This window comes from Pempheris klunzingeri, chromosome 19 (genome assembly GCF_042242105.1).
Source record: "Pempheris klunzingeri isolate RE-2024b chromosome 19, fPemKlu1.hap1, whole genome shotgun sequence".
NCBI classification, from domain to species: domain Eukaryota; kingdom Metazoa; phylum Chordata; class Actinopteri; order Acropomatiformes; family Pempheridae; genus Pempheris; species Pempheris klunzingeri.
Window position 1 is genome coordinate 1,380,072 of NC_092030.1, and position 27,506 is coordinate 1,407,577.

The 27,506-nt window shown below is 42.6% G+C and overlaps 1 protein-coding gene across 1 annotated transcript; it reads left to right on the forward strand.

The window, feature by feature from the left end:
- The first annotated feature begins 361 nt into the window (after positions 1–361).
- pnpla7a (patatin-like phospholipase domain containing 7a) lies at positions 362–24,594 on the forward strand. The gene is made up of 36 exons (XM_070850063.1): positions 362–439; positions 850–904; positions 1,015–1,086; positions 1,721–1,808; positions 1,968–2,050; positions 2,548–2,645; positions 2,756–2,896; positions 2,979–3,138; positions 4,193–4,273; positions 4,918–5,046; positions 5,182–5,262; positions 5,807–5,939; positions 6,032–6,103; positions 6,269–6,345; positions 6,445–6,600; positions 6,821–6,898; positions 8,291–8,496; positions 9,117–9,248; positions 9,413–9,536; positions 11,887–12,000; positions 12,218–12,284; positions 12,395–12,544; positions 12,898–12,961; positions 13,227–13,395; positions 14,971–15,153; positions 15,364–15,482; positions 15,652–15,808; positions 17,360–17,476; positions 17,580–17,649; positions 17,953–18,069; positions 18,193–18,341; positions 18,469–18,621; positions 18,795–18,914; positions 20,666–20,750; positions 21,260–21,375; positions 22,213–24,594. The coding sequence occupies exons 2-36, from the start codon at positions 851–853 to the stop codon at positions 22,312–22,314; spliced, it is 4,017 nt and encodes a 1,338-aa protein (XP_070706164.1). The 5' UTR covers positions 362–439; position 850; the 3' UTR covers positions 22,315–24,594.
- Positions 24,595–27,506: the final 2,912 nt, after the last annotated feature.

Consider the following 27,506-nt stretch of genomic DNA (forward strand, 5'->3'; position numbering starts at 1 on the left):
AAGATAAATAAATAATAAATCAAAGTCTAAAACAAGGTATGTGGGTGTATTTACAGTATGCCAGATGATAATTCTCATGACATTTGATTGTAATGATATAATATGACAGATTAAGGCGTTACTCCTTCGGTTAAAACTGTGTGTGTGTGTGTGTGTGTGTGTGTGAACAGGCAGAGATGCAGGAGACATCTTCCTTTAATGTTGTAAACAGGAAGACCAGGAAGTGCCAGGTTCGCTCCTGATTGGACAAAAGCTCTGAGCGGTACCAAGGCAACAGCGGACATCAAAACACGCGATTGGTGGACGTAGAATATGGGCGGGGCTAAGCAAGTGACAGCTTTCAGAAAACTTTGTTAGCTTCTTGCTAACTTTGCTCCATCGTCAGTTTGGAAATGTCTCCGGCCTGAAGCACCGCTCCTCAAAAAGAAATCCCCAGAAAGTAAGCATAGTGCTTTTATATCGGCTGAGAATTTCATAACGCTTCGATGTGAAGTTGACTTTGTTTTTTATAAATACTGGCAAGACGGGTAAACCTCAGACAGCCAGCTGCTAGCTAATGCTATTTTAGCTAACGTCAAGCTATTGCTAACGTCGAGATTGAAATAAATTAGCCGCTACTTGCTGGCTAATTGTGCTAGCTCGAGTTAGCTTGTAGTGTCAACACGAAAACAGATGATGGGTTGCTTGCAGCTGATTCATAAACCTGCATTCCTCTCGACACCGTTTCCCCTTTTCTCCCCCAACAACTCGTGACTCCCCACCTCCTCACATTAAACCCATCCTGCCTCTTTGCGGTGCACACAAGTTTCACCACTTGGTTTGTGATTAAAAGCATTGTGCTCTCTGCAGCATGGAGTGCCATGGAGATGACTATGATGGAGACCTGTGCAAGTGGGCCAGTTTAGTAAGCACCACTGTTTTAAACCATACCTCAAGCTGATATCTGTTACTGCTGCATTTACTATTTACTATTACAATGGGTTAAAGAAACTCTGCTAACTTTTCTGCTCTCAGGTGCTGACAAACAAAAATGACATCAGAGCACGAGTGCAACAGTTTGTGGAGGAGAGGATGCAGACCACCATGGTATGAAATGACACTTCAAGGACTGTCCGGGTCAAGATTTTGTTTTCTGGGCTACTTTTTTATTAGATTAGGAAGGAGAAAGTAATGTTGGGTGGGTTGTGAACGTTTGAGCTACTTTTTGTACCATTTTGTTTGTTTCCATCAATGAAAATAATCATATCCTCCAATTATTACATTTATGTTTAAGCTTTCCCCTCCAATTCAGATGATTAGTCTGTCATAAATGTGAGATGGAATACTTGTAAATGCTCACGTCTGTTCATATAAGTGAAGACTTTTAACTGAGTTAAATCTGGCAACACTGCTGTGTTTGCATTTGTCAGTACACCAAGGAACTTGTGCAAAATATTTCACCATCCACAGTTATGTCCAGCACCTTAAATCCTGTAGGGTATTCCATTATGGGACAATATTGTACATTAACAACAAACTCAAATTTAATGTGCTTAGTATGCACACTGTGATTTTATTTAGTCTCTTCTCCAGTGTGAACACACTTCATATTTAAAACCTGCGTAGAATTGCCATGTGGTGTTTACCTGGGACACAGCCATAGATAATGTTTATTAGCCAGCAGCTAAAATGTGCTTTGGGTGAAGGTACTTCCATTGTAATGCTCTTGTGTGTCTTCTAGCTCACAGGTGTTCTGATTGGGGCTGCATTCGCCATCTCGCTGATTGGGATTGTGGTGCTCTTCCTTTACAGGAGATTCAAGCTTGCTCGTGAGTCGTCCAACCTCTTTCTGACCTGGATCCTTATTGTGATGCTATGATATCCATGTTTTATATGTTGTGCCTCCTAACAGTAAGGCTCTTCATTTTTCATCCTGCAGAATGTGGTCTTAACATGGCTTTATTTGCTTTTTATTTCTGGATTTGAAGGTGAACAGAAGCCTGGTGTGCCTCAGTATCGCTTCAGAAAACGAGATAAAGTGCTCTTCTATGGGAGGAAGATAATGCGAAAGGTTTTCTCTTTCTGTTTCTGTCTCACACTCGTACACAAACATTTACTGTTGGGTAGATTCAACTCAACACTATTAATGAGTTAAATAGGCTTTTTTTTTTAAGTATTTAGGGCAAATCTATACTGTGTACATTTGTAATTTTTACATTTTCCCTGCATCAAACTAAATGTAATCCTTTTCCTGAAGACTGGGTGTTTTAATCTCGTTGCACCACTGTATGAAACCTACTCCACTGGCAATATATCCTCTGAGGTTCCAGCCACTTATTACCATAATGCACTCCGATATAGTGAGACTGAAAATTACTTCCATGCATTTAGCTGAGTAATGTCTACAGGTTCTCGTGATAATAGTAACTCCCTACATTTAATCAAGCAATTTTTAAATTATTTCTCCACCTCTATCTATTAATTAGGTCCACACATGTGTCTATGCACAAAACAGATGATTTCTTTTTCTCTGCAGTAAACATGAACAACCTTTTAAATCTCAAATAGGTCCAGACGCTGTCTTCCATTCCTCCCACCTCTACCTCAGTATCAAAGCAACCACAGCGCATACGGAAAAGAACCAAAGTTCTGAGCATAGCTCGCAAGTATGCCCCATTAATACACTTTCTTTTTTATTCCTCAGATCTATTCTGAGCCTTGTTGAGCAGACTGATTATTGGAGCTAATTACATAATTGTTTTTTGACTGTCACCAGAATCCTGAGAATCCGTAAAGATCCTCCCACCCTGCAGCCCAAGGAGCCTCCTCCCTCCCTGCTGGAGGCTGACCTCACAGAGTTTGATGTGCAGAGCTCAAACCTGCCCTCAGAGGTCCTGTATATGCTGAAGAATGTCAGGTATACAAATATACAACTTCACTTACAGATTTAAGCTCTCCTATCTGTTCTCATAATGTGGGTGTGCTGCAACCTGTTGTAGGGTCCTGGGTCATTTTGAGAAGCCCCTGTTCCTAGAACTGTGTCGCCACATGGTGTTTATCGAGCTGCAGGAGGGTGAAGGTCTGTTCAAGCCAGGAGACGATGACGATAGCATCTACGTGGTCCAGGATGGACGACTCGAGCTCTGCATCCAGGATAATGTACGTAGATAGAATTTTGATGTTCACTTAAACTCTTTTCTCTATTTGTCATGTAGTAGTTCCTGTGCATATTCACATTTTCACTTATCATGTTACTCACAGCCATTTGATCCACTGTTAATATACAGAAATATCAAATACAGATGCTTTAAAAATGTATCTGAAGAATGACAAATCAACTGAAATGTAGGAGATGTAATAAACATGGGACACCTGGGACAAGTGAGCAGCAGTGGTGTCTGTAATCGTTGAAGGCTAAACTCTGGTATTTTTAAACCTGGGCCCTATTTTTACTTACCACAAAAAGACTTGTAGGTACAAAAACTTTTGGTTTTGGTCCAGTCGATCACCTCCACCGGCAGTCAACAATGGACAACAAACAGACATTAATGACTGTAAGGTAATCCTTTGGGGCAGGAGTGCTAGATCTAAATACATCTGCTAAAAGTGCTTGTTTTAGTCACTGATGGTCTCAGATTGTTGTTCTAAGTGTCTGACAACATTATGGAAAGGATCCCTACAGAGAAACAACAGTTGAATCGTGCTATTCAGATCCACAAACCAGACTCCATTGACATAAGCATTAATTTTACCTTGCGGAGCACAGGAGTGGCTGGTCTACTGCTGGCTTGATTGGTTAGTTTATTGGTGTTATTGTGTGTAACACTAAGATTTTGTTATATCAGCAACTACCCTTTTAAATCATCCAAGTCACACAATAACGGCTGTTTCTGGATAAACTAAAGGCAACATGAGGGCATATGCACACTTTTGGTTGTGTAATGAGAGCTCCTCTACCCTCTAGTACCCATGTGCATAGATCATGATATCATATTAACATCAGAGGACAGTAATGAAACACAGGAAGTAGAGAAAACTATCAGTGCGGCACACCTCTGTCTGTATTTAAATGTGTTTTCCTTCCTGCTGCTGGCTCTTGTCAACATGTAAAAACCCCATTCTGTGGTGTAGTTACTTACCTCCTCGTTTTAAAGGTGCAACTTTGACTTTGTTGTTTGTGTCATTTCTTGTATTTGTGTTTTCCTGTTGTTAGGATGGGACAGAACCTGTGGTGAAGGACGTGCACCCAGGAGACAGCGTCCACAGCCTTCTCAGTATTCTGGACATCATCACTGTGAGCTCCTTGTTTCTCCTCCATCAGACCAACTCCTTTGTTTCTGCCCCTCCTTTCCCTCTCACTTATTTGTGTCTCCTCTCCATTGTTCACATTTCCACTCGTACTTCTCTCATATGGAAACAACTTTCTTTGTACTTTCTCCTCAACTCAACTTGTTTATCCATTACCCCCCCCAAGTAAGTATTTTAAGTATTTTGGCCCGTGGCATGCTTCTGTTTTGTTGTCATGCTCTGTTTTGTTCATCCATTCAGGTGAAGCCTCTTTACTTAAAGCTTAAAGCATCTTTTAGGTGTGACTGTGTATTTGATTAGTCCAGATTTGAATCTTTTTGAGACACTCGTGTTCAGAACAGATTGTAATTAACACTAACTAATTAACATTAAAGTCAGAAATGGAAACTTGTGACTTTTACCACTATTACCAAACGTTTTAAGGCTGTATGATACTTTTAAATTTATGTTTACAGCTTTTAAGTAGACATTAATATACTAAATTTAGAGATGATAAATGCTCTTGGTCCAATAAGCTTGGATTCTGTGGCTATCAACCATGAAGTGAAAGACGTCTATGAGGTTTTAGTGACCGTCCCCTCTGTCTTTGCTTAATCCTTTGCTTAAACTGTTTTGTCCTGCCTTTGCCAGGGTTATCCAGCTCCATATAAGACTGTACTGGCACGTGCTGCAACTCGCTCCACCATCTTACGTTTACCTGCATCAGCCTTTGAGTCTGTGTTTAAGAAATACCCAGAGACACTTGTTCGTGTCATTCAGGTAACAGTAAATATAACACAAACTTTCCTCCCTCTGGAACGGCTCATTATGAAATAAAACACAATCCTTGTGATCTAATTTGGGTGTAGAATATGCTCTGGTGTGTTTACCTCCGTGTTTGATTCTGTGTTGCAGATAATCATGGTGCGCCTCCAAAGAGTCACCTTCTTGGCGTTGCATAACTATCTGGGCCTAACAACTGAGCTCTTCAATCCGGTAGGAGGGAAATTAATTAGGGCACACACATATTCCACTGTAGACACACGCAGTCATGCAGAGAGGCTCACGATGAGTGCCTAAGCACCACTGGTTATGAATTTACACATAAACTAGCACAGAAAGGCTCGTACACTCCCAGTCACACACATGCAAGCTAATTTCACACAACATTAAGCACCGTATCATAACTCAGTCCTTCATAAAGCTCAGTGAAAATAATAGAAAGTGATTATAACCCCTCCACAGTAAAACAGGGAGGGCAGGGACCTTTAAACCTGGCCTGCCTCCAACTTTATATCAAACTAATACTACTTGCTAATTCCTTAAGGTGATTAAAAACATATTTTTATTGATTTATTTATTTTTTTTGTAGTCGTGAGTCTCCAAACATCCCCGCATAAAAGCAGTATTGAATATCAAAAAGAAACTGATCACCAAATGGCTCAAATCAAATGTCTATATTGTCAGTTTTTAATTTTTTGCGGACATTTTACGTTACTATCATCCCTTATTAGTATTTTTAAAATGTTTTTTTTACCAGGACAGCCAGGCGGTGCCCTTGTCCAACATAAACAGCGTGATGATGGGAGAGGTGAACTCTTTGAAGACAACTCGTCGTTTGCACTTCCAGGACGAGTTACCCGCTGGGACCACGGAGATCCCTACAGAGACAGGTCACGCACACATGAATCATAAACACACACAATTGTGCTCTGTGTTGTGCTGAGACTGATCCGGTGCTGGCGCTTCACTTTACAATAAACAGATGGTGTAAAGGACAGCCCTTCAAACAGCAACAGGAAGCAGCGACCCATCCCGATGCCCACCGACTGCACAGGTAGGTCACTGTCTCAAACGTAAGCAGTCACCAAATAGCATATGTCTGTACTTATTCCCTGCACAGAGTTATCACAGCCACTGATCTGAAAGCAAGGACACACACATCCAGACAGACACAGACGTATCTAAAGCAATAATCGTCCTCCTGGGTCCTGATTTGCAGGTAATGACCTGAACATGGCTTGTGAACGAGCTCGGGTCACTATAGATGAGGCTCCGTCCAGTCCCGTCACTCACAAAGTAAGACTCTCTTCCCATGTTGAAGCAGAGTTTGACTGTGTAGATGCAGCATCGTATCCCAGCATCCACTGTGTCTTCTGCCACTGCTTGTCTTTGTAGTCCAGTCTGAAGAAGAGTGTGACAATGCAGCACACACCCTCTGAAGTATTTCACTACACAGACTGTGGGGGGCACTCTGATGCCGTCCACCTCAGTAAGAGCAACACAATCTTCCAGGCTGCTAAGAGGGATCTGCTGGGGATCATCCAGCTGCAGGTGAGATTACAGAAAATTGTGTAAATAGTTTAGGGCTGATCGTTTTTCAAAACTAATACAAATTTTCCGTGCATTTTGTGCAGTGTGACTCATTTTATGGGAAAGCTGTGATCCCTGTTTCTGGGTCGATTAAGGTGGCAGGGCCGATTTGTTTGGAGCGTCATCTGTGATGATATGGATAAGACGCTATTTTGAACATTTCTTTTTTTTCCTGTCTCAGGATCCCAATCTACTGGAGGGCAGAGTGACCCTTCACCAAGTCAAAGCTGGCTCTGTGGTGGCTCGTCAGGGAGACCAGGTTAGATCAACAACCCACAAACACAGTTACAACTTCATGTCTTTTTGCTGACGCTGAGGATTTAATGTGGACTCTTGACTGACTAATCAGCCTCCCGCGGTCACACAGGGACATACATCACCATTTTGCGTGGAGGGAGGAAGAAGCCAGTCTGTTAGCTGTTAGCTCACCAGCCACTGGCAATGAGCCAAAAAATCACTTTCTTGTAGATTTGCCCTCCAACAACTTCATCATCCACTCTGTAAATTCAGCAGCAAACTTCCCGTCCATCCTTGGGAGCCAGATGATGGAGAGGACTGTTGGTGGAGCTTAGTTGAGCTTGTTTATTAGTTGCAAGAGGCATCACTTGGTTTTTACTTTTGTAAGTAAAAATGGTAACACCACTGTGCAAAAACATTTTGTTACAAGTAAAAGTACAAAAGTGTTCACAATATATTTTAAGTACCAAAAGTAAAAGTGCTCATAATCCAACAGCATCATATATATGATTCTGATATGGGCCACTGTGCATCATTGTGACTGATGTGCATCTTGATAAGATGGAGCTCTTTCTCATGACTTCACATACTGCTGGGTGTCTGGAATCTGTCGTAAAGCCTCATCATTTATTAGGTGATTTATAATTTGTATTAACGATTAGCTGAAGCTGAAGTAACTAAAGCTGTCATAAAATGTGGTTTAGTGAAAAGTATAATATTGAAGAGTAGAAGTATAAAGTATCATGCAGTGGAAATACTCAAAGTACAAGTAACTCAGGATTGTACACAGATACATTCCAACACTGTAAAAGTAGAGTCCGTTTTTTTATTACTATCCACTATAGTTCGACTGTGGAGGCTTCCATCAATAAGGAACTTTTAATTTCATTAATTTATGTTTTTCAGCACACTATTTTAAAAATATAAGTTTTGTTGGAGTGCAGCTCCTGTCCTTCACCTTTTTTTATACTTTTATGGCAGCATTTTCTATAAATTTTAAGTTTTGTTCGTTCAGCTGCTCTCAATTTTAGCTTAACTTGTAAAGTCATGCAAGACTTTGTGACATTTGCAGACATTTAAAACTGTTGCCTCAAAAATGATTGTCATCCTGACTTTCATGCTCAAATGATAATTTTTCGTATTCATATAATTCCACTGTGATGTTTCAAGTTTTTAATTGAAAAATAGCACAAAAGTTAAAAGTTAAACACTGAATATCTAAGAAAATGTAAAAATGCACACACACCTATTTAACTCCAGATAAACAGGAGGTTATCTCGTCACCAGATTGTTTTAAATGCACAAGTACAATTCATGGTGATGATTTTTTTGATTTGACAAGAGATAAACGGTCCCATTAACACACCTGAATCTCGACATTCACCATCAGACTTTGTGCTCTTCTCTGCTCCAGGAGGTGAGCATCCAGTTCGTGATCTCTGGCCTCCTCCATGTTTACCAGCGGATGATTGACCGTGAAGAGGAGACGCGCCTGTTTGTGACGCACCCCGGAGAGCTCGTCGGTCAGCTCGCTGTCCTGACCGGAGAGCCCCTCATATTTACCGTTCGAGCCCAGCGGGACTGCAGCTTCCTCTCCATCTCCAAAACCCACTTCTATGAGTCAGTCACGTGGACGCACACACTCATCCATGCAGAAATGTGTAGTTAAGATGTGCAGTCTTAAAGAGCTGTAGCTACGGATACAGCGAGGCTTGAAGGACTGAATGACAGATACACAGGTTATAGTAAAACCTTAATTTGATGCCTTTCTATGGTGATTATTAGTAACTGGCACAGACCCAACATAAAATCCAACATCTGGATAATCTGCAGTCTGTGGGGACTGTCTTTGTCCGTAATAAGGGGCTAGTTTAATAAATGAATCATCGGTCAAATGCATTAAAAATATGTTATTTAAATATACGTCAACCACATGAAAGAGTCTACTCTGCTAAACTAGGCTGGTTAGCTTTTAATCCCATATCATTTTATTTAGCGATGCTCATTTATGTGGTCTAAGAAATACATTTAACTAAGATGCTATAGGATCAAACTTGATTTTAAAACACAAATGACACATTTCTATGGTATATTGTTTTTTTATGGTAAAGAAAGACTTCAGAAAGTCAGATTTTGACCAAATATGTAGTTACTTAAATTTAAACCATTCTCATTGCTGTTATACGCATTTTTGTTTTATTTCACTTCTTTTTTTCTGTTGGTTTCTGTCTATTCCTCAGGATAATGCGAGTGGAGCCAAAGGTCGTGCTGAACGTTGCTCACACGGTGGTGAGGAGGATGTCATCGTTTGTCAGACAGATTGACTTCGCTCTTGACTGGATGGCTGTGGAGGCTGGCAGGGCTGTCTACAGGTATTCTGCTGATAACCTTTGAAAGATGGTCGTCAAAAAAATCAAGGTCAACTGTGTTGACGTTATTGCATTCATGTCCACAATAGAGGCAACTACATTCTCACATTGTGTTTTGATTCACAAGCTTGTTTGCAGTGAATTAAAGTTATCTGTATACTTTTCAGGCAGGGAGAGAAATCGGACAGTACTTTCATAGTGCTGAGTGGTCGACTGCGTTCTGTAATCATGAAGGACGATGGCAAGAAGGAGCTGATAGGAGAGTACGGACGAGGCGACCTGATAGGAGTGGTAAGGACCACGATGGTGTGGGGGAAGACGGATAGTAGATATTCATGGTGTTGCAGCTGCTATCTGCCATGTGTGCACCATATTAAGATTCTTCTCACTTCGAGTGTCCTCATAAATATTAATGACTGTATGTCAGGATCAACAGTTCTCAGTTTTTCTTCAAAGTCTGTCAAAACATTTGCAAAATTTAAATGAACATGAGGAAACTAATTTGTTTTTAACAGTAATTAATCATCACATTCATAGCATATTTACTGCTGGTACATAAAGCAGGGGCCGCTAATATGCTCTTTAAAAGCATCACCAGAGGAATGCTATCACTGTTGGTAAATAAAAACTCAACCAAGTATATCCTATGAATAATTTGAGGCCAAACACATCTTATGAATAATTAGGGGGGATCTAACTGCAGTACTCTAAACTAACTACACTGTAGCTGCAAGCCAGCTGAATCTGAATGTAAACAGAAATAATCAAGATAACACTTCATCTTTTTTATCCTTACTGTACTTGTGTCTAAGTGGAAAATAAAAGGTGATAACAAGCTCGCACTCAGACAATTAAATCTATTCATTTAACCTTAATTGTTACAGTTTGCACAGACTTAAATTCATGTAAAGAACACTCAGTGCACTAGTGTGACTGGCAGGTCTGCCTGTTTTAAGTGTGTGTGTGTGTGTGCTTGGGCTGCCACCTGTCCTATAAAATGAAAAGTAAAACACACGGTCTCTCACTGAATCAATATTTCTGTGCACACCAAACTCTAATGCATGCATTGTGTTCCCAAATGCTAGGACTGACGTGAAAAAGCATAAAACCAAAAGAGTTTCATGAGACACTGTGGTGACATTTTAAATCAGAGCAACAGGCAAGTTGTGTGTCGTTCAGTGTCATCAGTTTTTAGCGAATACCTTCAGAAGTCCGCCCATGAAAAGATGTGAGTGACAGACGGACCAGGAGTGGGTCGGTCCTGAGTGGGAATGGGGACAAGGAGATTGTACAGTGTGTGTGTGTGTGTGTGTGAGAGAGAGAGGGAAAGGGAGGGACAGAAATTCAACCAATAACCCACTTGGTGGAAATGCTGTCCCATCCTTCCTGAAAGGTGCTGGACTGAAGGTTAAATAATTGATCGTTTATCTAGGTTATGCTTATGTGGACTTATATATATAATTTAGTTTCCCTTCCTCTGGAGCAGGTTGATCTTTATTTCACTTCCTACATTCAGGAGAGTCGTTGGTCACATGGAATTTATTTCCATAAATCAGTGTATTGTTCAGCCATCGACCAAAGCCGTTATTTGCTGTTCCAGAGTTTATTAATGGGCTCTTGCTTCTCCCAAATATACCAAATATTGTTTGACAGACCAAACTACCCCTGAACTAGACCCATAAAACTGGCCCCACGTCTATGATCTGATGTTGGAATCCTTAACATAACTGATGCAGCTGTGCTTCCCTCTTATGGACTCTTTATTTCCTTTACATTCATGTCCACAGTAGCAGCGGACTAATGCATTAAAAATTCACCAGAATGCAGGAAGTTAAGTGTCTGATGCTCAGTCTCATGTGAGGGGGGGGGGGCTCCCAGGCTCCCGGCTTGATTTGTGTCCTCTCAGACACGGGGGTGCTGGCAAGGTGTCCCTCATTATTCCATAATGAAGTGTCCAGCGAGCACACTGTGCTATTTTAGTCGCTCATCCTGTTTGAATATAAACGTATTCTTTCTCAGATTAAATCAGACCAGTGCCTGTTAAACTATCCAGCATATCAGCACATGTACCGAAAATATAAAATGTGTTAACATACGTTTCCCACTGTTGTCCCTCGTGGGTTTTCTACGTAAAGCAAAGTCACTTTGTCAGACTTCACCCACTTTCCCATTGGCTGGTGTGGCCGCTCTCAGCCACGATGCTTCTAATAATACCTGGGTTGACGGATGCTATGGTTACTGTTACCTGGAGGAGGGAAGCGGTCGGTGCAGCTTCTGTGATGGTGGGAACAACATTGTTATGGCTAACGTTCTGAGACATGTTCAGCACGGCTGTGTTGACGTCAGTTCAGGATGATGTGATGGAGAGATCTTATTTATAGCTTCTTCTTTTTTAACTCTGAAATTCTTGGAAGTAACAGGACAAAGACTTGATGGACTTCATTAAAACTGATGTAAAACTTAAATTACTTGCATACATTTTTATGTAAGTGGGACATTCCTCTTGTAAAGTATCTGTGTCCTGAGGTGACGACTTATTTGATAGTAGATAGTGTGTTGAATGATTGGGGTTTCTTTTACTTGTGATCCTTTTGTTTTCTGACAAAGTAAACCACATGATGTGTCCCTTGTGTCCCTGCAGGTGGAGGCCCTGACCCACCAGAACAGAGCCACCACAGTGCACGCTGTACGAGACTCTGAGCTGGCAAAGTTACCCGAAGGAGCTCTCAGCTCCATCAAGAGGAAATTCCCACAGGTAGGGTGGTGAGAATAAGTTTCAGCTGAAGTTGAAACACATGTTTTGAGGACAGAGCATGTGTGTGAAGTGAATTATTTCCATTTAATCTTTTACTTTTGCACACACAATGAAAATAAATTTACTGCACATAAATTGCATTTGAAACAAAGTGCTGCTTTGTTCATGGGGAGGAAACTGCAGCTGTTTTAGCTTCTAAAATATTTGTGCCTCTCAGGTCGTCACCAGGTTGATCCACTTATTAGGACAGAAGATCCTCCAGCAGGTCAACGGTCCTCTGACAGGTGTGTCCGTCCACATGTGCCCCTCCCTGGTGCTCAGGGTTGTCCCTCTGACGCCGGTGTTTATGTCGACTTACCGTAGGTGGTTAACTAATATGTACACGTGTGTGTAGCTCGCAGTTTGGCCCTCCACACCCCCGGCAGTAAGTGGGATGCAGGGAACCAAGCCTCCAACCTCTCCACCGTGACAGTCCTGCCTGTATCAGAAGAGGTTCCTCTCACTGCCTTCACCCTGGAGCTGCAGCACGCACTCCTCGCGATAGGTGAGAAACCTTCAGGTCCTGGATGGTCTTTGTAAGTCTGAGAACATGCTGAACACATTGTGTACTGAATATACTGAACAGCTGAAAGAGTTAAGTTGCCTGTAGTTTCAGTGCAGCTCCCTTGTTTGCTTCATTTTGGCTTTTCACCAAGTCTTAATAAAATGTTGGTCTCTCTAGAGCGATGGAGAAAACTACACCGAGAGCACTTCCTTACTTACTGTATTTATTTTCAAGAAGCCACCTCCTTTTTTTTCTTGAAACTGCAGATAAAAGTAGCAGCAGCAGCACAAGACACATGAGCTGAGCCTTGAGCTGACGTATTGACTGTCACTGTTGTGATCTTTCACACACAGGTCCCACTCTTCTGCTGACCAGTGATATTATCAAGCAGCGGCTTGGAGCTGCAGCCCTGGACAGGTACGTTTTCTGCCAGACTGAAATCTGTGCAATTGTTGCATTTACTTTCTTTTCAGCACTCCCCAGATAAAGCATAAGAATTATAGTCTCAAAATCTAATCCGGTTACTGGTTTATTTATGTTTCCTTTGGGCTCAGCGTCTTTCTGACTCACTCATTAGATTCAGTTCAAGTATGCTTTCTTGGCACAACTGGTAAGATGGATCTACTGTGTGCTGCCAGCTAGGCAGTGCTGCCTGTCATTAATGGACTCCTTTCCTCTTCAGTGTCCATGAGTACCGTCTGTCCAGCTGGCTGGGCCAACAGGAAGACATCCATCGCATTGTTCTCTACCAGACGGACTACACACTGACCCCGTGGACGCAGCGGTGCATCCGTCAGGCTGACTGCATCATTATTGTGGGACTTGGAGAGCAGGACCCTGCCGTCGGGGAGGTGAGGTGTTGGGGGTGGGTTACGGGTGCAGAAAGGACAGAGGAGAGTCCTTGGCAGAAGTAGCCATGGGTGTAGGGTTGTTTTTTTTTGATGGGTTTAGTGCAGTCTAAGGTGACATCTATCTTTAGATTGTTGTTTGTGTCCAAACAACAGTTGAAAACTATCAATTTTTACTCCGGTTATGATATAAAACAGATGAGAGAAGCACATCCGCACATTTGAGAGGATGGAATCTGCAAATGTTTGCTGTGTTTTTGTGTGCTAGCTTAGAATGAGCCCTTTATATCTACATAGAGAGCCGGTCCTCTTCCACAGAGTCCGCTGTGTTTCTACAGTAGCCCAGAATGGACAAACGGGGCCTTTTGTGTTTTTAGCTTGAATTTGGTGTTGCAAATGAACCGGCTGGAAGATGGAGGAGAAGAAAGAGGAGGAATGCCATTTTGTGTTGTGTTGTGACAAATTGAGGATCTTACTTCCTCCTCTATGCTAGATCTTTAGACAATGTTATCGATACATTTCTTTGACTTGGCAGCACAGGTGGGTTTTGTTATCTGGAACTGAGCATCTCTTGTAAAGCTGAAAGTGAATGGAAACATTCAAGGCTTAAAGATCTGTGTTACAGCTGACCATACATCCTCTAGTCTGTGAGGATGTTTCTCTCCAGAGAAATCATCACACCTATTATTGTTAACCGGGCTCTTGTTCAGGCACGGACATCTGTAGAGTCTAATATGGTATAAAAGTGTGCTGATCATTATGCTCTTGAATCATGGTAACACTGAGGGATTTAGCCAACTTAATGGTCACTCAGGATGTGAGAGGTTTGTATTTGACCCTGGGGTATTCAGGAGAAATGAGCAAAAGGCGAATGGATGTCATGAAAGAAAGGCGGGGTGGGAAAGAAAGGAAGTGCACGTCTAGAGAATGAAGGAAAGGTAATTGCTTTCAAAGGGAAAAATGGGCACTGAGGAAAGTAAGGAATGTATCCCTGTTTAACTGGAGATGGTGGAAGAAATGGATCAATATTAGCTCAGGCTCAGAATGAGTCATCGCTCTGGGTTGATGTTATCTTCCAGGGCACACAGACACCTTCTCACCCTGCACAAACACTGAACCTTTAGCAGAGGGCCTGTTGACTGGGCGGCACATCTGACCTTCCTATCACACTCCCCTGCCCCTTTTCTGTTTTACTATTTTAGGAGCATCCTATATTAAACGGCCCCAGCTGGGATATTGGACTAATTCATTTCCCTAATAAACCTCCCATTCTGCAATTATAGTGTAGCTCTTCACAAATAATGGTATATTTCAAAATAAGAGTCCCTCTGACATTGATCCTTGATTTGTTCCTGACAACTTCCTGAACATGAACTTGCAAACTCATATCTGCACAAGTGCTGACATTGTGCTCATTAAAATCAGCTGTAGTCTCCAGCAGTCACTAGTTTGCAGTATTTTTCTCTTCTCTTGACTAGCAATCAGAATTCAGTGTAAGCACCAAAGAGAAGCCACACTGACGAAATCGAAGAGTATAAAATGCTCTAAAACATCTGTGCTCGATGCCTCCCCCTCTAGCTGGAGCGCATGTTGGAAGGAAGCGCGGTGCGTGCCCAGAAGCAGCTGGTGCTGCTGCACAGGGAGGACGGCCCCCCACCCAAAGGAACTGTGGACTGGCTCAACATGCGTAGCTGGATCTCCAGACACCTCCACCTCTCCTGTCCCCGACGGGTCTTCTCTAAGAGGAGCCTGCCCAAACTGGTATGAATGGAAAACACTGCCTCGGTGTTGTTTTTTTTCTTCTCATTTGCAGATCAAAGTGCTTTCCTTTGCGCCCTTCTGGCTGTTTCTCTCTCAGCCTCTCATTTAGTATTTTCACATCCATTCATTTTTTCTCTAAACTCTCACCATCTTGACTCCTCTCTAATTTTATTACAGTCATTCACCCTTTTTTTCCTTTTTTCCTTTCAGTTGGAGCTGTATCAACGTGTGTTTGAGAAGCCAGCAGACCGCCACTCAGACTTCTCCCGCCTGGCTCGAGTCCTCACGGGCAACGCTATCGCCCTCATTCTGGGAGGAGGAGGCGCCAGGTACGTTCACATTATAATATACTGTAATCCAGGATGTTAACTTTTATCCAAATCTGAAACATGACACCTCTTCTGGCGTAATGGATTTTTACAAGGATGTTTGGTTTCCTTTTGGTGTCTCTTTTTGGTTAAAGTCCGTATGTGTTTGTTTATCCACCGTCCTGTTCAGGGGCTGTTCCCAGGTGGGGATAATACGAGCCGTGAGTGAGGCCGGCATCCCAGTGGACATCATCGGTGGCACCTCTATCGGTTCCCTGATGGGGGCGCTATATGCTGAGGACCGCAGCTACAGCCGCATGAGGATGAGGGCCAAAGAATGGGCAATGGTGAGAGTCAAAGCAACAGGGACACTAGTGCTGTGATAACCACAATAAGCCTTCTTTATATCAAGAAGACATTTCAAATTTTATCCCAAAATACCAACTCAAGTCTCTTTTCCCCACTGATCCATTACGTACATTTTATTTTTTGCTTAATTTGATGGGGGACACTATAGAGATGACAGGAAATCAATGTAGAACTGCATCATGACCTTGATCAAACATCTCTGGCATGTTGCACAACATTTGCTGACTGCGGAGCTTAAACAGACAACCTTCAAGTGATTTTCCCCAGATGGTGTATTTGTAATTATGTGTAGAATTAAGCCAAATGGTTTGAGTGGCATCATTTGATAGATGAACGTTAAATAGGAGAGAAGCTCCTCCTCCACTCGCTCCCGTGTGTCTCGGAGAGAGGAATACTTTCAATTTTCTGCCTGTGAGTTTGCCCTTGTGAAGGTGACTCTTTCTAACGGCACTTTTTGAAATGTTAATGCAGTTTGGACCTCAATTGTGCTTTTCATATAATTAACCACCCTGCTCTGAATAACCGTCAGAGGTGATGGGCTGGTCTTGCACATGCAGCCCTGGATGGTTTGCACGTTAAGCTCATGAACAGATCCTTTTAGTTGTAATATGAAACTCATCCGTATGTCTTTAATACTGTGACCACGGCTGATGTGAGACGCCTGCTCAGTGTCCTGGGCTGCAGGCTGAGTGTGTGGTGCATGATTCGTTTTCCCCCAGTGCAGCCAGCCCCGCCTCCTCTGGCTCTGCCCTTGATCCTGAAGCCTCCATCTAGACGCAGCTGGCCGGGCTGCTGCTCCATCGTATCGAATTAAAATAACCTCCCTTGTAATAAAAAATGTTGTCCTTAGCAAAGTCAGACGAACAAAGTCTGAATGGGACAGTTTGCTCTGTTGAAATGTCCATTCTTTTTATGAGGAGTGACATTTTCAAAGAGCAGCGTGTGTTGAGATGGAAGAGGGTTTCTGCAGCTCCTTCAGAAGCCCCAAATCCAATAATCTGACTTTTAGGCCTTCAAATGTCTTTAATACAATTTTAATCACAGGCCACATATACGTATAGGATTATGATGTTTTATTAATGTCAGTCTCGCTTTTAAATGTGTTTTTGGGGAAACAAACTTGTGTTGAGACTGTAACGAAACCACAAAATGATAAATTCTGATCAAGCTGCACAGTTTGCATCGTTGGTTTCAGAGCACAGCCAGTTAGTGTCCGATCAACATTAACCCCTGCAACTCCAGTTGGTGTTTGGATCTATGCCAACATTAAAAAGACTTGACACATGGAAGCTAAACATTAGTCACATAAAAGCTGCCATACAGACATTAAATAGGTTTTTAAAGATCTTAGAAATGTCATAGATTTGACTTTTTTAAAGCTACAGAAACCTTCATATATGCAGCAGTGACAAAGAGAAATAATGAACATCAAGCACACATCAGATTACATTTTGAGGGCTTTATTTGGCTTTGTACTGGAGACAATAGGTCTTGTAGCTGTGCAACCACTGACTTTTCTCTCCCTGTAGGAAATGACTTCAGTGTTTAAGAAGGTTCTGGATCTGACGTACCCCGTCACCTCCATGTTCACCGGCGCTGCCTTCAACTCCAGCATCAGCAACGTCTTCAAGAGCAAACAGATTGAGGTGAGCGAGACGAGAGAGCACACGCATGACTTCATCTACTCATCCTGCAGCACCGACGGCCTGTTGTGTTCATCTGTTTTGATGTAACCTCTGTCGTCTGCAGGACCTTTGGATCCCGTATTTTAATATCACAACTGACATCACTGCCTCGGCCATGAGAGTACACACTGATGGTGGGTACCGTGCTTTTCTGTTTTTAAGAATGAAAGGGTCAGTCTTCTTACCTGAAGTGATCCCTTGACGATATTGTGTGTGCCTCTGAGATTTCTTGCCCCTGCTGTCCTCATTGGTGAACTGACCCTCTTCTTATATTTATCTTTTATTAATATGGCGGCAATTCATAACAACTTATCTCAAGACGCTAGAGGGGTAGAGAGAGACCAGCTACAGTACTGACAATAGGAATGACTAATAATGAGCGATGCGCTAACATTGAAGAACCAAAACATTAGAGAGTTGCCTGTTTGTGTTTCGAGGGTCTCTGTGGCGGTACGTTCGTGCCAGCATGTCTCTGTCTGGGTACCTGCCCCCCCTCTGTGACCCCAAAGACGGACACCTGCTGATGGACGGAGGCTACATCAACAACCTGCCAGGTCTTCACCGTTTGAATACTTCGTAGCTCCCTTATGTTTCACCCTTTAAATGTGTGATGATTTTACACAGCTCGCTCCCTCTCCTGTACCACCCTTCGTTTCGGTGTCCCCCTCTTCTCACAGCTGACGTGGCGCGCTCCATGGGGGCCAAAGTGGTGATAGCTATTGACGTGGGCAGCCGGGATGAAACCAACCTCACTAATTATGGCGACTCGCTCTCAGGCTGGTGGCTGCTATGGAAACGCCTCAACCCCTTGGCTGAGAAAGTAAAGGTAATGGACTGATTAAAAGTAAAGGCACAACGGACTGTGCCAAGACGTGTAAAAGTGAACGAGTCCTGTGAATAACAATGAGGACTCTTCTTTCTACACATGTTCATCCCTACACACGTGTTCTCAGGTGCTGAACATGGCAGAGATCCAGACTCGGCTGGCCTACGTGTGCTGTGTCAGACAGCTGGAGTCTGTGACGAACAGTGACTACTGCGAGTACATCAGGCCTCCCATCGACAGATACCGCACGCTGGAGTTTGGCAAGTTTGATGAAATAGCTGTGAGTTGTTTTACTTCTGTTCAGTTATTATAAAAACGTTAATTTCATATATAAGAATCAGACAAATTCCCACAAGGCATTCTGAATTAATTTATGTTCTCTCATTTTCATTATCTTTTAATGATTTTACCCATCAGTGGAGAATATAATACCGATGTGTTTGTGTGATGCAGGAGGTGGGATACCAGCACGGAAAGACTGTGTTTGACGTGTGGAGCCGCAGTGGCGTGGTGGAGAAGATGCTGAAAGACCGACACCAGGAGGACTTCCACAACACCCAAAGCAAGAACAACGTAAGGACGGAGGGGAGAACCGTGAGCTATGTGACTGCAAGATATATATATATATTATGAGCCATTTAAAAACATGTAACTACAGAGTTGCATTGAAATGGTGCTATGATCACTTTTGGTTGTGAAAAATAAGCTCACAAACACATCATCTCAGTAACTACTCTGTTAGTGCCCGTCATTAAAACATGACATTTTTAAATTCCTCATGACAAAATGCATTAAATGATGAAATCCACACTGAAAAAACCAGTGTTGAACTGTAACATGCAACAAACGTTAAATCATCACTAGAAATAATCTTGGATTCAATTAAATCTTACATATCAGCAGCAGCCCTTTCCTACATAACTGCATCCAGTGTGAAGAAACTGTCCACACAAACGCAATCAACACAATAGCAAGTGTGAACCTATTACAAAGCCAGTACCACCGTTAATAGAATCTATCAGGAAAATGTGTCAGAGGGTGAAAACAACGTTAATTTCACCTCCACTTTTCTCTCCATTTAAATGTAAATTGATAAGGACGTATATAGAAATCTGTAATATCACCTTCTTGATTATATGATATCAAATCGCTGAGCTTCACTGAAAAGTCTGAATATATCCACATCTGTCAGACACACTTTAGATGCTGGAGTTTGGTCGCTATCTCATCTGGACCACATGAATATACTATGCTGGTCACGTTCCCTCTAATTATTATTGTTGTTTCAGCAGTATATCGTCATTGTCAGCTGCATCTGGTCCAACAGACTCATTACTTAAACAAGAGTGTAGCCCAAGGCCTGAAGCATAGCGTTAAAAACTGTACGTCAGCCTGCTCTTAAAGTACACATCTGTCCCCCAGCAGCGTCCAAGAAAGACAAAGGACCTGAGGAGGATAAGGGCTGATATTAAAAGCTTGTTACAGTAGCCTCAAAGCAACAAACCAGCAAATGAGCCAGCAATGCTTTAGACTGTTTTAATGTATAAATCCAATTTTCATTCTTTAAAACAATATCCTTCCCACGTAGGCAGTTAATGAGTGCCTTTCTATTTTCGGGTGCTACTGTAGGGTGCAGCTCTCTGGGGAAATAAAGCATCTCCTCCCATGATGGATTCTAAACAGTGTGTTCAGAAGTGTTGCACAAAATGCAGAACAAAGAAGAAAAGAGAGAACTAGTGGCAGAGATTTTAAAACAAGGGGGAGCTTGTGAAGCTAGAGCTAAAAACAGTAATTAAGAAACCGACAGCGGCTATGATCCAGCTAAAGATTACAAGAAGGCAAACCTTCACTCAGTGATTATTCAGGTTAAATGTAAAATACAGAAAACAGATATCCACATTAAAGCTGTAGCCTTACTTTGAACCCTACACACATTAAAAGAATATTTAAGTTAGTAAAACCAAACAGTTTAGACAAGATGCACTCGACAGGAAAGATAATTCATAGCAGAACAGATCAGAGTCTGAATCACAGCTTTTCCTGGTGTCCTGTCTGGATTTTATGTTTCTTCATTTCCTGCAAGAAAGACAAGGACACATTTTTACAATACATGAGTGTAAATGTTTGATACGTCTGCACATTGTTTCTTAGGTGGAGATAAAAAGACTGAATCTAAATCAGCCGCCGCTCCTTCCTGCCTGCTGCTTGCGTTCTAACAGACAAGGTGTTGACACCTGCCAGCTAGTTAGAGCAGACTAACTAACCTACTGCGCTCCGTCTGTTTTCAGCTTGTCGTTAACGTGTAAAAATAACGTGTCTTTCAGGTGGTGACGTGTCCCAATGCCTCCTTTACCGACCTGGCAGAAATAGTTTCCCGCATCGAGCCTGTCAAACCCGCTGTGGTGGACGGTAAAGCCACAGACACACTCTCTCTCCATCACTCTCGCTTCCAGCCGCACCTGCACTCACACTTTGTTCTTCTTTAAAAAACATCTGCACACACTGTGTCCCTTATTTGTTTTTAGATGGTTTTCTGTTTGCTGTTTCCCGCAGAGGAGAAAGTGGATTTTGCAGAACACATTTTAGCAAATGTTCTCACTCAGGTTGTAACATGCTGTAAAGTAGGACCTGGTGTAATATTTGCTATCAAACAGAAACCATTTACGTACCTGAACTGTATTTTAAAGACCAAGTTAAAGTGAAACTTAATACAGCAACCAGATGTCTCCATCCTTCCTCTTCTTTCTATTTATAATCTATTTGTCATCTATTACTCAAACTGTTTGACTTCTCACAATCTTGCACATTTTTGCTCGTCTGACTCATTCACCTGCTCGCCCACTTTCATTTTTCACCTCTTCTGCACACCACGTTTTCCTCACCCACAATGTGCTTCTGTGCTTCCTGTCCTCCATCAGAGGGGTCAGACTACCACACTGACTATGATGAGGAGGCAGTGGAGAGCGCTCTGTCTGACATGGAGCTGTACAGTCGCTACGGAGAGCACACTGAGGGGGAGGAGACCGCAGACACGGTGCGACATCACGGGGTTTCTTCTGTCACGTGTACAGCACCTGAGTTACCTTTCCTCGGATGGAGGAAGTCAAACGTGTCCTGGAGTCGGGCCAGTTCATGCTTCAAAAGTGATCAAGAAAACCAAAATCCACTGCAGGATTCATTTGAAGACGCTGCAGGGCCACCTGATTAAACTAAAGACATGTGTTGTAGTTGTAGTTAAGAGTCAAGGCCTGACAAAGTTGTAGGGCTTCAACTTAGAAATAAGAGGATTTGCTGTAGTCGGGCCAGAACTCAGATTAAGCCTTGAATAATGTTTTCCAAATCAAACAAAGAAAAAAAATCAGATATTCCAGAGCATAAAAGATTCAAGTCTACTGGAACCACTGGGCTTCACTGGCAAGTCTGTCTAACGAAGAAGAGGCTCATCTGAGAACAGGAAAGGATAAAACCGACAAAACTAAACTCAGGAAAAAACTAAAATGGTTCCTGCAAAGTCGAAGAGGATCTTGTGATCAGGCTCAAAGTGGTGGTAGTATTCTTTAAAATGGATAAAGCAAACTACAGACAAGATCCAGAATATACAAAAAGTACAACAACGTGAATAACGGGTGGTACTCGTGTTCTTAGTGCACATAAAGACATGATTAGAGAGCATGGATCAGAGGTGTCCAGCCCAAAGGAAAGCCTTTTTTAAAGTCTCTATACAGAACTCAAATGTCCGTACGTATATAGAAAAGCATCATTGGTGGCTGTAATCAATCCTTCTGAACATACTGGCCATAAAGAGAACCGCTCTCAAAGACATCTTGCTGTAATAATTATTTCTTTTCATAACCTTTCCTCTGATTCTCAGGATGACGAGCTGGAGAGGAGACGTGCACGCCACCCTCGGGCTCCCTCCGTACCTGACAGTCCGCCGGACGTGCCGTCAAACCGGTACGTCCTCTCCAAGTGAAGTGAAGAGGGGTCCAATGAGTGCTGCCCAAACAGGTCATCACAGTTTAACCTGCCTTTCCATCACCTCCAGTGGGCCCCACATGACCCCAGACCTGTCCCCTGTCCCCGAAACTGTTGGTGTGACACGATAAACATTTTGCCCTCCGTAACCTGGTGTCCTCAGCTGTGGACTGGCTGACATAACAAATGGACGGTCTCTTCAAAATAAAATAAAGAGCAGAGTACAGGCAGCTAGTATCACATTTACTCAGCTGCAAATCCGACATTACATTCCTGTTACACAAGAGCAGCTGCAGGTCTAATCATTCTCACATTGAGATCGTCTGAAGTGCTTTCTGTAGCTCCACATGAATCACGCCAGGCCAGTGGAAAATAGAAGGAAGGAGAGGTGAGGAGATGCTATCTCCATGAAATATTTAATACATGAGCCCAGGTGAAAACCATCAGAGACAGTTTTGTAATTTCAGTATTTGTGTTATCCAGACTGGCGTAGTCTTGGTGTGACTGAACATATCTGCTAGGGATGAGAAAGGAAGAAAATCTACACTGAATTATGTTTATGTTTGAGTCCAAGAAGACAAAACCAGTCAAAGTCTTGGGTTTACAGCCTTATTAAGGAAAAAGACAAACACTCCTACTTTGCTGTTGTACCTGGCTATGGAAGATTATTATTCTGCTAATATTCCCGTTTACATGCAGCTGAGCACAGGGTGTAGCACAATCAACGTAAAACATCCACACAACATGTCCTACGCCTGTGACAAGCCAGTATCTCCACCTACAGCCCTGCAAACGTGAGGCTAAGGCCTCATTCAGAACATCCAAACAGAACCTGCTGTTCACATGAGCCGGATCAAATTCAGAGTATTACTGGAGCATCAGTGTAAACGTGGTCACAGTTTCTAATTTCTGACCACCAGACAGAAAGCAGATATTTCCCAGGGTTCCTTTCCACTGGAGGGAAGGAAGACAAATACTGTTTTGTTGCAACCACTTACTCCTCAAGAGGTATACTGGCATGGGAGGATTGTATTGTAGTCTGTAGACAGACTTTAAAATATCTGAATGTTTTGTACACCTGGACTGTGTAATGATGCTCGCAGCAGCGCACTGCAGGTCTTCACAGGAACGTGTTGTAACACAAGTTCTTTGGCCTGTTTTAGCTGCTTTTGACAGTGTTTTGGATCCAACTCTAACTTCCAAAACTGCCAACAAAAAGTAGTTTAGTAGCCTGATGATCTGATTTGTTGCAGACACATATCATAGTCACAAAGTGAATAATTATAGATCTTCATATGAAACCTAAATGATTGTATGCTCAAGTCACACCAGCCTGACAATCATTCCAGAAACACAATGCAACGCACCGTCACACTAACACACCATTATATCGCCTTGTTTAACAGTCTTCTGTAACACTACACCATTTTTACACTTAATAACAGATCATCATCACACTAATCGATAAAGTTGTTAGTTGCAGCTCTAGTTGTGATTGAGATTATTTTATTATTGTTGTACTTTTTGTCCAAAAGCAACAAATCTGCTCCTTTGAGGAGCTGGAACCAACACTTTTTTGGCATTTTTGCTTCACGAATGGCTTAAAGAATTAATTGATGATCAAAACTGTTGGTGATTAGTCATTTCTGTTGATTCACTAATTATTTCAGCCCTAATCACAACAATAATAGACCTGCAGTGTCTAGATATTTACAGGCCGACACAGTCAAACACCAGTAAACCTGCAATAAGCTAATGTCAGTCCGGTTTATCAGTCGTTACATTATCAATGCAACTTTTTTATCATTGTACTTCCCTCCCTGTGGCCTGTGAGTGTCAGTGGGTGAGGCAGACAGCAGCAGAAACCCAGTGACGGACGCTATGAGGAGCCCATACGGTGGCGCTTAAATGGCGTCTGGACACAGACTGTGTGAGCGCAGACAGGAAGACGCTTGCTGTTTACCAATGAGGCACTTCTTTTGTGCTTTTGGGTGGTTTCCAGAAACAGAGCACAATGAATTGATATCGTCTGGCAGAATGAATGTTTGACTCCTTTATTAAATGCGACGTGGTAATGGATGAAGAGCTTATGTAATGTGTGGAGCTGTGCCACACAGTTAATGTAACAAAGCCTTAGATAACCCGTACGGGGAAAAGCAACCACTCGTGCCCTCTTCTGATGAATGAAGTTCACCAGTCAGCCTGTCTGTATTTATGTTATTTGATAAAATATTGTTTTTGATGATCAGTTGTTACTAATAAACTGTTTGTTGTTCTATTATGAGTCTGCCTGGCTGTGTAGTTCGCTGTAGAAAAGAAACATGACCTCTTAAGAGCAGCAACTAATGATTATTTTCATCTGTGATTATCTTTTTTTGAATTAATCATTTGGTTTATGAAATCAATATTAAAAAAAATAGAGTCCAAGGAGTTGTTTTTGTTAAATCATCAGACAGAACAGTGAATTTTCACATTTGAGAAGCAGGAACCAGAAGTTTTAGCTGGATGAACAACTTGAAAGATAAATAATTTGTCAAAGGTTGCTGTGATCGATCAATAAATGATCAATCAGCTCATTGCTTCTGCTCTACGGCCGTTTGCAGTTTCCTTGAAAGAGCCCCGACAGGAGAGACACTTCTTAGAGGGAGGTTTTACTTCACTTAGTGCCAGAATACATAAATGTGCTCAGTGCTGTTGCCTGCAGGCGTCTCCAGGTGAGCTCATATGATAATGAGGCTCACCTGAGTGGATGAAACATCATTAAGAAAATACATTTAAAAAGCAGCCAAAGAAGAAGAAGAAGCAGCTCTGAACCACATTTGAAAGATTACAAAGTACTTTTTTCCTGCAGAGACGGACAGTCAGAAACCAGAGGGGGGTCAGTGCCGTCACCTCAGGCAGGCGGCCATGACTAACCCGCTCTAACACAACACGTCCCTGCTGTAGTTTGTTAAAACTGTTCTGCAGAGGTGTTGATTGAACCTGAGCTTCCCAACCTGTTTGGCCTGTGACCCCTTAAAATGAGGCAGCGTCTACGGTGTCTCTGGTTATGTCCTCCGTGAAGACCTGAAGGAGAGTTTTCCCTCTCAAATAGTTAACTTTGAAGGATTTCAGAGGCCTGAAGAGACGAACATATGCAGGAAAGAGTAATCAATATTGCAGAGCTGGATTTTCTCTGTTTTCTCGTCCAATTAATCATCCTGTGACCCTGTCAGGTTTACCTCAGGATCCCCCTGGGGTGTCCCGAACCTACAGGTTGGATATCGCTGCTCTTTGAGTAAATAAAGCATAAATGAATCAAATAAATAACCAGTGAACCAAATGCTCTGGGATTTTCTTTCTGAATCACCAGACTGAACCATATTTGTGTAGTATTGAGCTGAAGGGAGAGCAATAAAGAAAACAGAGATTAACATAAATGGAGAGCTGTCACACTGTGGGCCTGTTTACACTCTCACACACACACACACACACACACACAGAGCAATGGAAGATTAATCCCACCTTATTGATGTGTCCTATAATGAGCTTTTTCAATCCCCCCTCCCTGGGGAAGGCAGACTTGCATCAGCTAATTAATGAGCACACAGGAGGGAATTTAGGTCACAAGAAGGGACAGGAGAGGAGAACGAGGGGGGAATAAGTGGCACTATCTCTGATCGATGCATCACAGGGCAGAAAGCACCGAGAGAGAGAGAGAGAGAGAGAGAAATAAAAGGGGATGACCGCGGACTGACTTCCAGGACGTTTTGTGACGGTGAACACGAGGTGAATTACTGTGACAGGCAGCAAGAGATTTTGGGGAGCCATTTATGGAAGAGTGAGGCAGACAAGAGGGAGTCTGTCCTTAAACAGACGAACAGTTTGATTTATAGGTCATGTGAAGCCATCCACAGCCGTGTACTATACATCTCTCTCTTTCCACCTTCCCATCTACGCAGCGCTGCCCTTTTCCCTTCCTCCCTCTCATTTTTCTTCCCCTGCCTACGGGCTTTTGGAAAAACGGGGACAAAAGGGACTTAAACAGGTAAGTGGGTCACACTTTTTGTTGCTGCACTGAAAGCACCTCTGTGACGTGTGAACACAGAAATAGAGTGTCAACACACAGAAAGGTTCCCAAATACACAAATATTACCATCCCTGAGTCTAAAATGTATGTTTTCCCAAATACCGTTTACTGCAACATGTTGCTCAGACGTTCATGGTCCCCAGAGGAGGAATTAATTGATGGCTTTAATTGAAACTATTGAATGGATCTCCATGGAGTTGGGTTCAGATATTCACGTCCCCAGAGGGGTGAGCAGTTGTTAGTTTGGTGATTAACTTTCAAATTCATGCCGACATGTTGGGACAAGATGGCGTTCACGCTGATTTAGCTCCAGGCAGCCTTCTTTGTCCTCCTCACATTTTATAGACTATACAAATTACTCCAAGAATCAATAGATTGATCAATAATAAAAGTAATAATTACTTGCAGTCATCCACTAAAACAGAAGACAATACATTCATTATTGATCTCCGGCAACAAACTGCAATCGGTTTGATTCACTGTGTCCCAGTGCAGCCGGTCACTCATCACAGAGCTGAGACAGACGCATCAATCATCACACAGAAGGCTGAAAATCCCTCCACACTGCTGCTCCCCTCCCAGTTCTTCCTTTATTACATGAATATGGCAACATTTTGACTGAAAATGGATCTCTAGGACGACCGACACCGGTCCAAACATTAGCACCTCCATGTAAAATGAAGTGCTATTGAAATCCATCTTGGATGGATGTGGGTTCAGGCTGGAGCACCAAGGCCCTTTCTGACACCTCCATGACTGTCGAGGTAGGTCGCCATTCTGCATGGTCGCCTGGCCGAGTCATTGGGCTCTGTGTATAAGTTTCCCACTGACACTGGTGCACGAAGACTAGGGTTGAGACAGACAGTTAGATTCCTGGTCAGGTAGTTAGCCCGGGGAGAGGATGTTCTACTGGTTTTACTGGGTTTCTCAGGAAAAACACACTCAGCTTGAGTCGGAGGTGAAATATATGTTGGAGCACAACATTGCAGAGCCCTCCTGTTCTAGCTGGGCTTCCCCGTGCGTGTTGGTTGGAAAGTCAGATCAAACATTCAGACCCTGTACAGATTTTCGCAAAGTAAATAAAATCACTAAGCCAGACTCCTATCCACTTCCTCGTACGG